This window comes from Grammomys surdaster, unplaced genomic scaffold (assembly GCF_004785775.1).
Source record: "Grammomys surdaster isolate TR1022 unplaced genomic scaffold, NIH_TR_1.0 125953, whole genome shotgun sequence".
NCBI classification, from domain to species: Eukaryota; Metazoa; Chordata; class Mammalia; order Rodentia; family Muridae; genus Grammomys; species Grammomys surdaster.
The window spans coordinates 3272719-3288508 of NW_021620773.1; the positions used below are offsets into that span (position 1 = coordinate 3272719).

General features: G+C 46.9%; 1 protein-coding gene across 2 annotated transcripts in view; it reads right to left on the reverse strand.

Annotated features, from left to right (window-relative positions):
• Positions 1 to 700: 700 nt before the first annotated feature.
• Positions 701 to 15790, reverse strand: part of Tafa5 (TAFA chemokine like family member 5) — a 217223-nt gene continuing 202133 nt past the window's right edge. For both annotated transcript variants that reach the window (XM_028753703.1, XM_028753704.1), the window contains exon 4: positions 701 to 2770. In XM_028753703.1, coding sequence (XP_028609536.1) covers positions 2762 to 2770 — 9 coding nt within the window. In that variant the 3' untranslated portion in view covers positions 701 to 2761. The remainder of the gene's footprint in view (positions 2771 to 15790) is intronic.

The window sequence follows — 15790 nt, forward strand, 5'->3', positions numbered from 1 at the left end:
GATCCTTAAAGACAGACCGGTCTTGCCTACCTGCCTCTGTGGCTTTGAAGCTCAACAGAGTCTCTTTAGAACAAAGCACAGACTATCATCCATAGCCCACCCAACAGCCTCACCTACCTGTGGTTATTATCAGTAAAGAGGAGCTGGCAAATGGCCTTGGGTGCTGACTCTAGACCTCATCTCCAAGGGCTGCTCTTTGGAGATCTGAGATTTCTGTGAAAGGGAGTCCTTTGGGGGTGCCTGGACCCTTGTTCAGGACTCTTCTGTGTCCTCGCCATTATAGCCCACAAGAACTGGGGAGACAGGCAGATACATATGACAATCCATCTTTCCTTGGGCCACCTGTTTATCTCTGGTCCGCAAGAGTGAAGTTATGTCTTTAATAAAGAGGGAGCCCTACTCTTGCCTCTGGGGGATGGACAGGGACTTATGGCATGGGTGCTGAGCACACCTGAGCAGGTCTATAATATAGTATTGAAACCCTGGGTACATACCAGGGATGGCTTCAGAGCCTATTGGTGCAAACCCAAGAAATCCTTGGCATTCAACTCCCAGAGGGTGCTGCAAGGGGTGATGGTGTCAGCCTCAGGTGTTGCGACCAGGAAGGACCCAGTGCATGGTGCCCACCTACTGTCCCCACCAGCCACACAAACTATTTCCCCTCTCCCAGGATACCACGGCCAGGGAACAAAAGCCATGATTATCAAAGGACTTTTTTTCTTTATTTTCATAATTTAGCTGAATCAACACAAAATTGGATACTGTAAAACAAGGGGGAAATATGCTGTAACATCTTAAATCTCCCGGTCTCTGCCCTCGGAGGTCTCTATGCTAGCTTTCAAAAGAAACAGCCAAGGGGAGGTGGGGCAGATGTTGAGGTTCAGTGGTGGAATGAGACCTCCTGTCCCGCTGACCCCCTGCAACACGGGCCACTGGAGCCTGACTCTGTGGGGACAGTGGCCTTGTCAGACCACCTCCTCTGACGAGAACCCCTCGTGTCAGCTTTATCTCCCTGCCCAGGATACTCATCCCTCTGCATGAGTGAAGGGTGGACACATGGGTACTGGAATGGGTCTCACAGGAATGGACTTTCTTTCCTATCTTTAGCCTATGGTTGCTGGCACGGCATCTATATACTGGAGTTAAATACATTTTTTTAAAAAATGTTTTTCTTTAGTAGTATATTACTAGCATGATAGTCATGTTAATTGGAGTGTAGGTAGTATACTTTTAGCAGAACTCAGGAAAATGAGTGGGGACTGTGTCCTTTATCTGATGGCCTCTGGCCCCACAGTGTAGGGCAATCATGGACAGTGACTCTACTCCCCAGCTCCTCCACCCCCTCCATCCCTGCTGTCTCTGCTTCCCAAAGTGGAGAACAAGGACCTTTGAGAATGAAGGGGGCCATTCATCTGGGAAGGGCAAGTTGGCCGTACATGGACTCAAGATCTGTGGATGGTAAAAGGGGTTAAGAGAGAGAGGGACCAAAATCCATGACCAAAATATTGTATACGCAATGTTTACCAACACACAGACTCACAGGGGGACGTGAGCTATCAGACCAAACCAAAGCAAAGAGAGACAGAGCTTCCTAGAATAGGCAGGGTCCCCTGCACCTCACCCACAGCTCTGCCCATCCACGTCTGCTCTGAGGTCCTCCATGGCCACCCCAGAGTCTCCAGGATCACAGGGGGCCTGGCCACAGCTCTCAGGATGGTCAGACCTGCCGTCAAATGTTAAATAGGATTTTCTACAAATATACAACATATAAAAACTGTTAAATATATAACTTTAGGCTTTTGCAAAATACATTTAATGATCTCTTTCAAACAGGGTTACTTCAGTTTTCTTTAATTTGCTTTCTGGAGCTAAATGGTGTATCAGATGAGATAGCAGTCACAGGAGACCCAGCATGCTCTTGGCAAATGGTGGATTATCCAACTATCAAAAATGGAGCTGTGGAAGAGGCATGTCTAACTGGTTAAAACAGAAAGTGATTTTAGTACGATAGAGTTGGTCTAAGCACAGGGGCAAAGGGTCTGTGTCCAGGGCCCTTGCTGTCCGCTGGGGGCCGTCGCTGGCCACGCCCCTGCTGGGTCCTGCAGGTGCACCATGGTGGTGTCCTTCTGGGCAAAGCCATCCTCCTAGGGCACGCTGCAGTGTTTGTGGGGCGGGGGTCTTGGCCTCAGATGCCCTCTCCATGCTGCCTGGGCCACCAGCATGTCTGCCACTGTGCCCTCCCCCGCCCCACAATCAAACCTGGGGAACTCTTGACAGCAGGGATGTGTCCACGTTAAAATAGATTTGCTCTTTGGTCTATTGAGTATACTGAAAGTATAAGAAAATAAAAGCGATTCAGACAGTCTGGGACAGAGGAAGTGGTGGCTTCTGCACCTGACAGTCCCTGGACCTTGAGTTGTGGCTCAGCTGGCCGGGCCGCAGTCTCCTTGTTCTGGTCCTCCAACTCCAGGGAGCAAGCAGCTAGTGAGGATGAATGCAGCCAGGCTCCACACACCAGGGATAGCTGATGCCTGGCACCACCCTTGACATGTGTGTCTGAGTCCTGGCCTCCTGGATTCAGCTGAACAGACTTGAGCTCAGAGCTCCGAGGAACTGGGCTGTCTTTGTTAGGCCTCTGGGAAACAGTGGGTGGATGAGGGAGAATGGGCGGTGTCCACATAGGATGGAGGACAGTGGCCGAGGTGTAGAATCTCCAGGGAGCCACAGCCACTCCCAGGGGGCACCGCAGGGGCTGCGATTGTCAGGAGACCTGAGGAGCAAAGACAGAGAGCTGTCAGTCTCATACTGAAGTCATCCAGAGTCACATTCCTGACACACATACATTCCCTCTTGTCCGTCATGGGCAAGTTTAACATCTTCTGGACCAAGATTGTAGACCTGGATGGCTGGGGAGAAGGGCACTCGGCATAGATTAAGCCCCAGAAGCACCACTCTGCTTGTGTCCCAGGAGAGGCTGCCCTCTGCTGGGGACCCAGAGGAACCTTTGTATACTCTCCAGCCTATGGTGGCCAGAGCTGGTCTAGGTCTTCCTTCTGGGTTCCTAAGGGTGCCTGGCACCAACTGGCATACTTAGCATGAGTCCCACACTGGCACGGGGGCACGCACTTCACTCCTGACCCTTTAGCAGCTCTGGTGGGAGAGAAGATATCTCACTCCCACCCTTCAGCAATCAGATCCTAGAGAGTTAAAACATCTGCAGGAGTCCCATGGGACAGAAGGGGAAGGTGGAAGGGTGGTGCCTGGAGAAGCTTGTCTCCCAGGAAGAGCACTTACACAATTCTGACCACCTTAGCAGATGACTTTGCAGGAGAGACTTGAGCTGAGACAGTGATGGGTTAACAGTGGGAGGGAACCACACATTGACCATGCCATGACGGTTTGGTTATACATATACCTTCTACCCTCTACACCTAAACCTCATTCAATATCCTACAGATGTAGGAATCGCTGGACCTCTAATTCTTCCTCCCAGTATGTCTATGCTGAATAAATCTGCTTTCTCTGTTTTTGTTTTGTTTGTTTTACCATTGCTGGTCTCTGTTGTATTAGGATGGATGATGGGCCTTGTTTGTTGGGGCTGTCAGGTCTCAAGCTGCGACTCTAACATCACCAGTAACAAGCTAGCTTTGCCACCCCAGTGAGATGCCCTGGGACTAAGACACCACAATACCAGAACATGGGATCCTTCCAACATGGACAACCCTCCAGGGTATGTCCTCATAGAGTGAGGTCCAGCTGCTGAGTGGTCTCTCTAAGCCATGTGCTATGGTAGGGGTTTCAGGGAGATAGACTACAGGTTTATGGAGGCAGCTACATTCCATTGGCCTGCCAAACTCCTAGGTGTACAGTCGGTCCTTTGTATCTTCATGTACTTACCAAATGCATGGAGAAAACGGCACCCGAAAAGCTCAGCTTGTTCACGTCAGTATCACTTGACAGTGTACAAAAGGCCAGCTCACATAGCATTCATCAGAGGCTAAGGCTGCCCTACCCTGCCTGCCCCCACGGCTTGGCAACCTTGGTGTGGGCTTCAGGGATGCTCACCCCTCTCCCACTGCTGTATTGAGCTGGGATGGGATCTGTGGTCTGTGTCTGCAGCACATTCTGGGAGGTGATTGTTAGATATGAGAGGACGATGGGGGCTGTCTGCAAACATGGGAAAACCAACAGCTGCAACCATACGCATTTGTTATTTGGTGACATCTCCTCGGAAGAAAAACATATTGTTGAATTATCAGAAATTCACTCTTCCTAGATGTGTTCTGGGGGCTGCTCTCCCACCACTGTTCCATAGCAACAGCCTCTGCTCATTCTAGAAAGGAACAACGAGGAAGGTCTTAGCATTCCTCCATCTGTGTTGTAGGGCAGGATCCCCTCCCCCACAAACATCCTAGCAAGTGTCTGTTCTTGTTCATCTTATTCCATGATAAATCCCTTCCATGCTCCCAGCTCCATGGAGATTCTTCATGGTGAGAGACCAAGCAGGCTATGCTTTAGCACTGTGTGCTCTCCCTTCATGCACCCCAAACCTTCTGCCTATTAGGGCACAGCTGGCTGTGGCAATCCTTTTCAGAAACAGAGAAGCTCTTGGCTGTCTCTTCTTGGCCTCAGGTGCCAGAGTCACAGAACAGGGTTCACTTGGCCAGGCTAGTCATGGGTTAGTGGGATTGTCCCTGAGCATGAACTGGCTGGGACATAGCTCATGAGCTGCCTCATACTCGTCCCGAGGGCTATCCCTGCTGGTCACTCCACACTGAGCCTTTCTGTTTCTGCACTTGCCTGGGTCTGCATGATGGCTGCATATACCATGGGCACAGCATGATGGCTATACTTGGACAACTCAAACAACAGCAGTTCCACAGCTTGTAGTTTTGAGGATGGAGTTTGGGGGCAGCTGGGCAGGGCTGGCTCTAACTGCAGGGAACTGTCCAGGTCTTCTTGAGGCTGGCTGGCTCATGATGACAGGGCCCTCTCTCGGCCTCTCCTTCACAGCTCAACTTAGGACAGTTGCCACTGGACATGCTAGACATGGAAGTACCCTTTGTCTGGAGGGCCTTGGTTCCCTCACATATGCACAGGTTCTGAGTGGACATTGTCTTGGGATTCTGAGTCCTTTCTTCATTGGCTCCCGGGCCAGCCTGTGTTGTGTGGTCTCTTCTGAGTCAGCTGCTGATTTTGGCTGCTGACTGTGAACTCAAGCCTCTTAAATTCCCACCCTCCCAGGCTCTGCTGTGCCCTGAAGCCAGAAGTCTGCAGTGCCACTTGCCCCTGGTCTTCTGTTTCGAGGCTCATAATATGGGACAGCTTGACCTGTATCTTCCAGGTCTACCTAATGCCAGTGTACCACTGCTTTGGCCTAACACAAGAGAGTCACAAAGCAGTGTGAGTAGACGTGTTCCCCCTTCCTCTCTCCCATATATATATATATATGTGTGTGTGTGTGTGTGTGTGTGTGTGTGCGTGCGCATGTGTATGTATTGAACACAGGTCCAGGTTTAGAAGGAATGTCTTCCTGATATTTGAACCAGCAGCCTGGCAGGGTGGAAGATACTCCAGAGATGTTTGCTGCTCTCACTTTGGCTGCCCCATTAGTCAAACACTGCTCCCCAAGAATCTGGAATTCTCCCCTAGTAATCTTGGGCTGGGAAAAGAGGAAATTAAAGCCTGAGACAGATAGAGGGGACACTTCCCCACACTTGAGATTTACAACTTGTCAGGCCACCTTACAGAAGAGACAATGATGGGTCAAGGTTGAGTGGGACCGCACATTGACCAACACTGCTTAGATATGTAGAATGCTGCCCTCTGCTTAAACCTTAACCTCATTTCAGGACCCTGGGGATGGACCTGAGGAGGTTATCACATCTCTTTTCTCAATGTAGTCACATTGAATAAATCAATCTTTTTTTTCCCCTCCTCTGCTTTTCACAATTAATTAGACTGTTTAAATTGGCCTGTTGAGTATAGGTAGCTGGGACTGGCTTCCTGGGCACAGGTTGTGACCCTAAGTCCAGTTACTGTTACAGAGCAAGTCAGGAACATGTTTCATGGTGATCACAGGTTCTGTGATGGATATCGGGATGGAGCTACTTTGGGACTACTGTGGTCTCCTTTCTGCATCTCAAATGTGACAATTACTATTTTGTTCTCTACCACTCAGGTGACAGCCTCACAGGCCCTGGTACCGCAGGTTCCCCACTCATAGGTCTGGTCTACACACAACAGGACCACCCCATCCCAATGAACACTACTGTGATCAAAATCTTTAGTTTCATTCTTCCATATGTAAATATGCAGTTTTTTTTCCCAGCGCTCTTTGTTGGAAAAAGGTTGTCTTCTTTCTAGTGTACACTCCTGGTACTTTCTGTTTAAAATCAGGTTCTATAGATGGGTAGGTTTATTCCAGGGCCCTCTATTCTATCCCAGTCCACACGTTCTTCTGCCTCTATGGTTCTGTAGTATAATTGAGGTCAGGTCTTGTGATATCTCCAGGATGTTTCTTTGTGTTTAGGATGGCTTGAGCTGTCATGATTTGTGTCTCCATAAGAATTGTAGAATTCTTTTTCTCTATTTCTTGGGACAATTGCCATTGGAATTTTAATGGGGACTGCACTATATCTGTGGATTGAGTATGGTCATATGGCCATTTACACAATAAATTAAAACAAACAAACATGGACCATTTATTTATCTGTGATAGAGCTCTGGAAGCCTCTCTATCTTCTAGTGTCATAAACATTCTTCAGTGTTGTGATGCTATTATTGCAACACTCTTCCACATCCTTGATTAGCTTTATTACAGCATATTTTTGAAGCTATTGTGGAAGTGAATGTTTTCCTGATTTTTTTTTCCCTCAGCATATTCGTTATTGGTATACAGAAAGACCCAGAACTTTGTATGTTGGTTTTGTATTTTACTTGGCTGAAAAGTGTTATTAGGACTAAAAATTTGTTGGTGGAGTCATCAGAACCTTCCACACAGAGAGTCATGCTCTCTGCAAACAGGAGCGATTTTGCCTCCTGTTTCCTGTTTTACCCTGACTACTCCTTCACTTCTCTTGCTCTTGGTGCTGGTTAGATTTTTGTCAATGTGACATGAGCTGGAATCTTCTGGGAAGACAGAACTTGAATTGAGAAAATGCTTCCATCCTACTGGCCTGTGGCGGGCATTTTCTTGATTAATGATTAATGTGGGGGTGTTCAGTCCATTTTGAGTGGTCAGCCCTGGGAAGGTGGGTCCTGTGTTGTAATAAGAAAGCAGACTAAGCAGACCATGGGGAGCAAGTCAGTAAGCAGTGTTTCTCCATGGCCTCTGCATCAGTACCTGCCTCAAAGTTCTTGCCCTGACTTCCATCAGTGGTGAACTGTGATCAGGACTTGAAATGTAAACAAGCCCTTTCCTCTACACATTGATTTTGGTCAGTGTTCAAACACAGCCATAGAAGGTAGCTGTTGGGAACTAGTTCTAGTGCTTTGTCTTATTTTGGCTCCCCCCAAAAGCTGTGCTTCCAGACCTGAGGGTCCCTGCCCCCAGCTGGCTTTGGTTGAAAAAAAGAATTGCCACTACAGCCAATGGCTGGGCAGAAAGATGGAGACAGGATTTTTAGATCGCAAGGGCAAGGTGGGGCAAGGGATAGGAGAGACAGAGAATCACCATGACTCAGAGGGAGAAGGATCAGATGTAAGAGCTGCAGGAAAGACAGCAACCAGCCACATAAGCATTCAGGAAAATGGCCCTAGTGGCTACTCCCTTGATTGGGTCTGGGGTAGCAGAGATGAAATGTTGATTTCGAAACATGATTCAGAAAAGTTGCAGGGGAGAATGTATGCTAGCCATGGGGAGGATTAGAAATGCCCAACCATTGAGCTAGTCAAGGCTTATCAAAACTGGCATATGCGTGTCTTTCATTTGCAAATCCAGAGAGCTCATGCAACCTACCAGGAGCCAAAGTGGTTTAACTAATTCACCGTGACAGTAGCTAATACACTGTTGTAGCCAAGATGTCACACACTATATTGAGTAGAAACCCTTGTTCCTTGTTCTCAGTTGTCCCATTTAATGTGATAATGGCTAAATTCCTGCCATCTACTGCCTTTATTGTGCTGAGGTATACTCCTTCTATTGACTTTCTTCATGGCTTTTATCATGAAACTGTCAAATCCCCTTTCTGTGTCTACTGAGATGATCATGTGCTTCTGTCCTTGAATCTATTTGTGTATTGAATTATACTTGTTGGTTTGTGGAGATTGAACCACACTTGCACCCATGGGATGCAATTAGTTTGGTCATGGTGTTATGTTTCTTGTATTCAATTTTCAAGTATTGTATTAAGAATGTTTGCTGTGAGGTGGTGGTACACATCTTTAATCCAAGCATGAAGGGGGCAGAGGTAGGTGAATCTCTGAGTTTGATGCTAGCCTGGTCTACTGAGTAAATTCCAAGACAGCCAAGACTACACAGAAAATCTCTGTCTCTCTGTTCTTCCACAGGACCTGGGTTCAATATCCAGCACCTATATGACAGCTCACAACTCTATATACGTCCAGCTCCAGGGGATCCAATACCCTCACACAGGGAAAAACACCCACTTACATAAAATAAAATAAATAAACCATTAAAAATTGTTTTAAAAGGAAGAATTTTTGCATCTATGTTCATCAGAGATATTGGTCCATAATTTCCTTTTTTTTTTAATGCTATCTTCATTTGTTTTTGTTATCAGGGCAGTGATGGCTTCAGAGAATGAGTTTGGTAGTATCCCTTCCACTTTTTGGAACCATTTGATAAGTGTTTTTTTTTTTTTCTTCATGGTTTGTAAAATTTGGCAGAGACCACCTGGTCCTGGGTCTTGATACATATGGAGATGTATTGTTGGTTTGATATCATTGTTTGTGATAGAACGCTGTAAGTTGTTTATACCTTTTTGACTTTGTTCATCTTTGAACATATTTATCCATTGCTTCTAGACTCTAGAGGTTTATTGGAATATCATTTCAAAGTGTCCCATCATGGTCCTCTGAATTTCACTGATCTCATCCCGTTTATCTTTTCAAAGAAACAACTTTTTGTTGGGTTGATTTGGGGTCGTCCACTTACTCTCTACTCCGTGAATGGCTGGATCAAGGAAACTAGATCCATAGCACTCACCCTGAACTAAATCAATGAGGGATGGATCAAAAATAGCTCAGCTGACCGGAAACCTCCAAACCGCTGGAGGAAAACATTGAAAAACACTTGATTATGTGGGCACAGCATCTTTCTGAAAAGGGCTAGAATTCTGCAAAGCTGATAAGGCTTGGCAAGCTGGATAAATACCTGCACAGCAATGAAATGAGCAGCAGGGTGAAGAGGCAGACTGTACAACGGAAAGAAAGTTTTAACAACTGTGTATCAGAGAGATTAACATCTAGAACACATGAAAAAAAATACAAACCAAACAACTAACAAATGGGCTAATGAGATGAAAAGACAGTTTGAGTGTGCTGGATAGTTTTATGTTAACTTGACATGAGCTAAAGTCATCAGAGAGGAGGGAACCTCATTTAAGTAAATGCCTCCATAAGATCCAGCTGTAGGCAAGTCTGTAGGGCATTTTCTTAGTTAGTGACTGTTGGGGGAGGGCCCAGCACATTGTGGGTGGTGCATTCACTGGGCTGGTGGTTCTGGGTCTATAAGAAAGCAGACCAGTAAGCAGCATCTCCCTGTGGCCTCTGTATCAGCTCCTGCCTCCAGGTTCCTGTCCTGATTTTCTTCAATGATGAAAACTGAATGGCAGTGTAAGCCAAACAAACACTACCCCCTGCCCCAACAAGTGGCTTTGGTTATGGTGTGTCTAACCCTAAGCAAGATGTGCAGTTTTCAAAGGAAGAGACAAAAGTGGCCAATTTAGACACCAGGGAAATTCGAATGAAAGCTAGTATGAGATCCCATCTCAACCCAGTCCAAACAGCTGTTCTTAAAGAGACCAAGAACCGCAAGTGCTGGTGAGGATGCTGAAGAGGATGCTGGAGAAGAACCTTCAACACTGCATGTGGGGGTGAAAACTAGTGCAGCCACTGTGGAAGTCAGGGTAGCGGTTTCTTTAAAACATCTCGAACAGAAGTGCCACATGACCAGATATACTACTCTTGGGTATTTTCCCAATGAACTCTAAGTCAACACACCTCAGAGGTGCTTTCCTCCTGTCCACAGTTAAGGCAGTGCTAGTCATAGCTATCAAAAAATGAAGCCATGCCTATCAGGAAATGGCACACACACACACACACACACACACACACAACTTTATTCATCCATAAAGAAAAATAAAAAATGTGATGTTTGCAGGAAAATGGAGGCAACTGGAGATCATTCTGCTAACTGAAACAAGACTCAGGGGGACACATACTACGACTGAAAAGACAGTCCAGTGGTTTAAGAGCACACACTGCACATGTAGAGTTTGTCTCCAAAAACGACACCAGGGAGCTCACAACCACATGTACCCCTAGATCCAGGGGGTCTGATGCCTTGGGAATCTGCACCCACATGCATATATCCACATACAAACACACACAATTAAAAAATATTTTAAAAGAAAACAAAATATTACATGTTTTCTCTCATATGTGGAACCTAGCCCTCTACCCCCACCACACACACACTTCCAATATGAAAACATCTAGGAGACCATGGAGACCATGAGGGGAGAGGAAGAGATCTTCAGGAGCAATGTAGGTCTGAGGACAGAAAGGATAATGGAACACCTTATAAGAAAACAGAGGGGGGACTGTTTGGGAGGAAGAAGGGTATAAAGAGAGGGCCTAGGAGATAAGGAAGGAAACGAGGGAAAAGGAAGGTATAAGAATGAAGTATAATGGTTCATAGGCACGAAAATGCTCTAAGGAAATTTGTTACTTTATGTGCTAATAACTTAAAAATAAATTCTTTGGTGTAACAATTTAAAAACAAAACAAACGAATGAACAAAACCAGGATACAAAATATAAGGATGAGCTAGGTGTAGTGGTGTATGCCTTTAACCCCAACACTCGGGAGGCAGAAGTAGGTGGCGCTCTGTGAGTTCAAAAGCCTGGTCTACAGCATTAGTTCCAGGACAGTCGGGGCTACAGAGAAATCCTGTGTCGAACAACCAAAATCCAACCAATCAAAATAAAAGACATAAATGAATCTATGAATGTTTTCAAAACATAAGTATAATCAAGACACATTGTATGAAACTCTCGAAGGACAAATAAAAAAATACACAAACATAGACTTTCAGAGATGGCTGAGCGGCTAAAAGCACTGGTGCTCTTCCAGGGAACCCAGATTTGATCCCCAGCACCCACATGACAGCTCACAACAATCTGAAACTCAAGCTCCAGGGGGACCAACGCCCACTTCTGGCCTTCATGGACACTGCACACACATGGTGGAAGACAAACATGCAGACAGACACTCATGTACATTAAGTAAGTCTTAAAATAAGAGAGAATATATATCAACCCAAGCAGCAGATGAAAAGACCTACCTAGATGGTGCATAAGATCAAAGCCGCCTGCTTACCGAGCCAGTGAGGGAGGGGAAGAAGAGATCAGCATTAGCAGTATAAGTGTTCTGTGCTCATTCAGCATGCCTGGCATCCTGTGCTGACACTGGGCTTTTCAGAGCCACGGAATAAAACGCTCTGCTCTTGCTACTGAGTCTCCAGGGCTTTTCTGTTTTCTTTTCTTTTTTTTTTTAATGAAGTGAGGGTCCACATTTCATGTCACATTTAGTTTGATGGGGGCGAGGCAGCATTTTGTCTGGATTCTGCCTCCCACTCCCCCCATTCTTGGTGCTCGATGATAATAATTTGCCGAAAATGTTTCCAGGTCACTGGGCAAGCTGATCCTTTGTGGTTGTTGGCCACTGGGCCACTGAGTACTTTTCTTACTGGATCCGTGTCTCCCCAGAACAGTTACTGTAGACCAGTGGTCCAAGTTCTTTTGCTTTTGTTTACATCACATTAGATAAAGGGAAGGAGCTTTCTCTTCCTTCACTGGTTTCTTGAGACAGGGTCTTGAGATCCATAGTCCAGACTGTATCGCCCATCCCAGCTTCTGAGGGCTGAGTTCTGGAATTTCCCCTGTGGGCCGCTGTGTCCTCCCAGATGTCTTCACTTCACATCCTGTGGACTTCTTCCAGCGAGTACTCACTCTGGAGACCGCTTACAGCCGTACCTTCTTCTCCACTCAGCTCTGGAATCTTCTGTAATATTCAATCACCAAAACCAGGCACTGTGATCCCACCTCCCTTTCCAGGCCTTGAGAAGCCTCAGGCACAATAAGGAGATGTCAAAGATCTCTGGGGAGACCTTGGGGCTGGCTTGTAAACTCTTCAGGGAGGTGACTGTCATTCTGACAAGGGTCCTCACATACATGTTGGATACAGAGGGATACTGAATGCTCCTTCCCAGTGACCACTGGGGGAGGCCAATTGTGCTGCATGGCTCATGGAGTCCCCAGCTCCCAGCTTGGATGCCACTGCTGCACAGAGGCAGTGTGACAATGATTCAAGGTCCCTTTCTGCATTTGACCTAGTGTTATAGGATGGCCACTCTAGGCCCTGATTTCCAAGGCTAGGACCTTTGGAATGGGACCCTGCTTAGCTATCCCCAGACCATTCTGGGACTGAATAGAAGGCAGGGTGACCAGCAAGATTTTGGGAGAGTACCCTAGTCTGCACTACACCTGACAATGGGGCCACACAAAAAAGGACCCATAAGGCTTTCTGGGCTCATGTAGTGGGGGCTCTGATGACTTTTCAATGTGAAGCTTTGGCGCAGGAGGCTAGCCAGAATGTCTAAGAGCCAAAGATTTATGGCTGGCTGAAACCCTGCTCCCATAGTTCCAAGTGTCTGTGACTCATATGTCACTGACTGTCACAGCTGTCATCTCAGTAATATGCCTCCTGTGTCCCATGTGTATGCCCATTATATCTGACTTGTAACTAGACATGCCCAGAGCTGCTTACAAATCTTACCTTCTAGGGACCTAGACCTTTAGCTACATCAGAACTCACTTTTCCACTCACCCTACCCTTGTATGCCTCTCCTTAGCTGTCCAGCTGAACACTGGCCCTTCCTGGTGCTGGATGTGTCCAGTTACATGACCAACATCTACAATCCCTATCTATTGGGCCAGCACGACCCAAGGTCTGCCTTTTCAGCTGGACTGGACACCAAATGTCTTGCATACACAGGGACAGAGAAACCTGCTGCAGAGGTTGTCCCAAACTGTGTGGGGACAAGCGGGTGGCATCCCAGCATTCTTCTGCTTGGTATGGACAGAGAGCCACAGGAGGCTGGCCTATAGGCAATGCTGGATTGACAGTCTTCAGGCATCAACGTATCCCAATACTCTCACGAATGTCAGACACTGTATGAGGATTATGATGTCCCCAGAGGCTGTACTCAAGGACGAAGTGAGGACAGACAATAGAAAGAAGGTAGGTATATGGCAAAGCTTAGCATACACTGAGTTATGGTTCTAGACAGTAATTTGTGGCCACCAGATGGCCTGACCACAGGTTGTGACTGCTCACTGGTCCTCCTGGCCTTTTCAGGTATAGCCCAGGCTTTCAGTGCTATAGCCCTAAGATACAGCAAGGTCCAGAGGGAACTGGGATAATGGCAAAGTCCAGAGAGACCCAGAAGTGTCTGCAATTTGAGGACCTTGTGACTGGGACACACTGTGGCACATGGCTTCTTCTTCCATGGCCAGGAAGAGTCCTGGCACTGTCTTGCCCATGGTTGCAGCAGGTAGGTATCTAGTCCAACAAGAAGTAAATGGTGGGGTCACCTCCACACTCAAGCGCTGGGACAGTGCCATGCTGGGACACATTTCCACCTCCACACATTCCTTGTTCTATCCCTTAGAAACCACCATGTCAGGGTGTTGTAAGGATAGCCAGCCAGACCTTAGGGTTATGCAGAAAGCCTTCCTGGCTCCACAGGGCATGCTTCTCCATTTACCTGAGCACAACATGCTGGGTTTGGGCCATGACAAATAGTAACTTCTCACCCCGCTAACAGGGCACACAAGTTCTTCCAGGATCTCCAGGCTTGTTGGGATCCTGTTGGATATCTCGTAAGATTCAAGTTGAGCTGCCCATGTCCTATGAGTATCAAGCATGACTTGGGCCTGTTCATCTCCTGTTCATAGTCATCAATTTGGTCCTACCCTACCTGGGCTCACTTTCTGCTCCATCTTCAAGAAGGGTACTAAAGAGGCCTTTTCCCAGATATCCACCCCTGCCACTAGCTGAAGCAGTCCTGATAAGGTCTTTAAGCTGAACTCATGGGTCCTGGCAAGCGTGTCAGAGGAGCTCAGCCGACCTTGACATCATAAGTACCTGTTCACTCTGATTACAATGGCTTCTTTCTTGGAGGTCTAACCTGATACTAAATCAGTGGTGGTCCTGAGCGTTTCCCTGACCCTGTGGGAACATTGCAGACATCTCCATGCCCATATCCTAAGCTCCACTATGTGTTGACCAAGGTTCATAGGATGCTGCTGCTGTTGCTCTGTTGGGACTGTCAGCTAGTGCCAGACAGGAACTGAACTCAACTCAGAGGTAAAACAACCTGTGCAGGTTGTGGTGAGCCCTGTCCTAATCTAATTTCTGTTGTTGTGATAAAAATCTGGACAAAAAGCAGTGTCAGAGGGAAAGGCATTCTTTCATCTTCCAGTTCCAGGTCACAGTTCATCGCTGTGGATAAGTCAAGGCAGGAACTTAGGGCAGTGGATCACATCACATCCACAGTCAAGAGCAAAGGGAAATGAGTATCCGATGCCCAATTACTTGTACTTAGCTCAAGTTCCCCTCTTAGAGAGTTCAGAACTCTATGCCTAGGGAGTAGTACTGCCCACAGTAGACAGGATCTTTCCACACCAGTTACTTTTTAAAATACAATCCCTTATAGACACAGCAATAAGCAAACCCAATGTAGATGATCTATCACTGAGACTCCTTAGATGATTCTAGGTTGTGTCAAGTTGACAAGACCAATAAGCAAAAGCCCAGACATCAGGCCTTCTTAATGAGGAGCAGTATGAGACGCCTGGGACTGGCACTGCTGTCCCACACTATGTCATCAGGTTCAGGCCACTCTCCTGGAGTCTCAGTTACAGGAGTTATAGGAGTCTCAGGTTCAAGATTCATGAGATTTCCCTCTGTAACCAGCCTAGGCAGAATGGTAGCCCCATGCTCCCACCTGAGGAAAACATTCTGATTTAGTCATAGCCCCCTCAAGGGTGTGGGCTGCTGTTGTCTTCCTGGTGTGGGGATGTTCTGGCTTTTTAGACCTGAACACTGGTTGTAATGGCTTTAAAAATAATCCTAGTTAATCTTGAGGCTGTTGGTTTGGAACGGTCCAGTCAGGCAGCATAGAGGATGCAGCCCCATTCTGCATGATGGATAACAGTGTGGTGAGGTATGGACCCGGCTCACATCAAGGGACAGGACTCGGGCACTTCTACAGCCTCAGAGCTACTGAGGATGCTGCAGCTGATTATCCTCTCTAAGGTAGACAGCAAGGTTTGCCTTCGATCTGGCCACAGCAAAAGGACCATGCAAAAACAAGCTTTCTGCTCTGCAATAGTGTGATTTGTGCTATCCCCATTAAGAGTTTCATGTCACAATGTGGTGAGGGTGTGTCAGTCTCATGAAGGAGCACATTGCTCTGAGAGGAAAACGCCACAGGAAGTTCCTGTAAAATCAGAAAGGCACAAGGAATGGCATTCAGCAG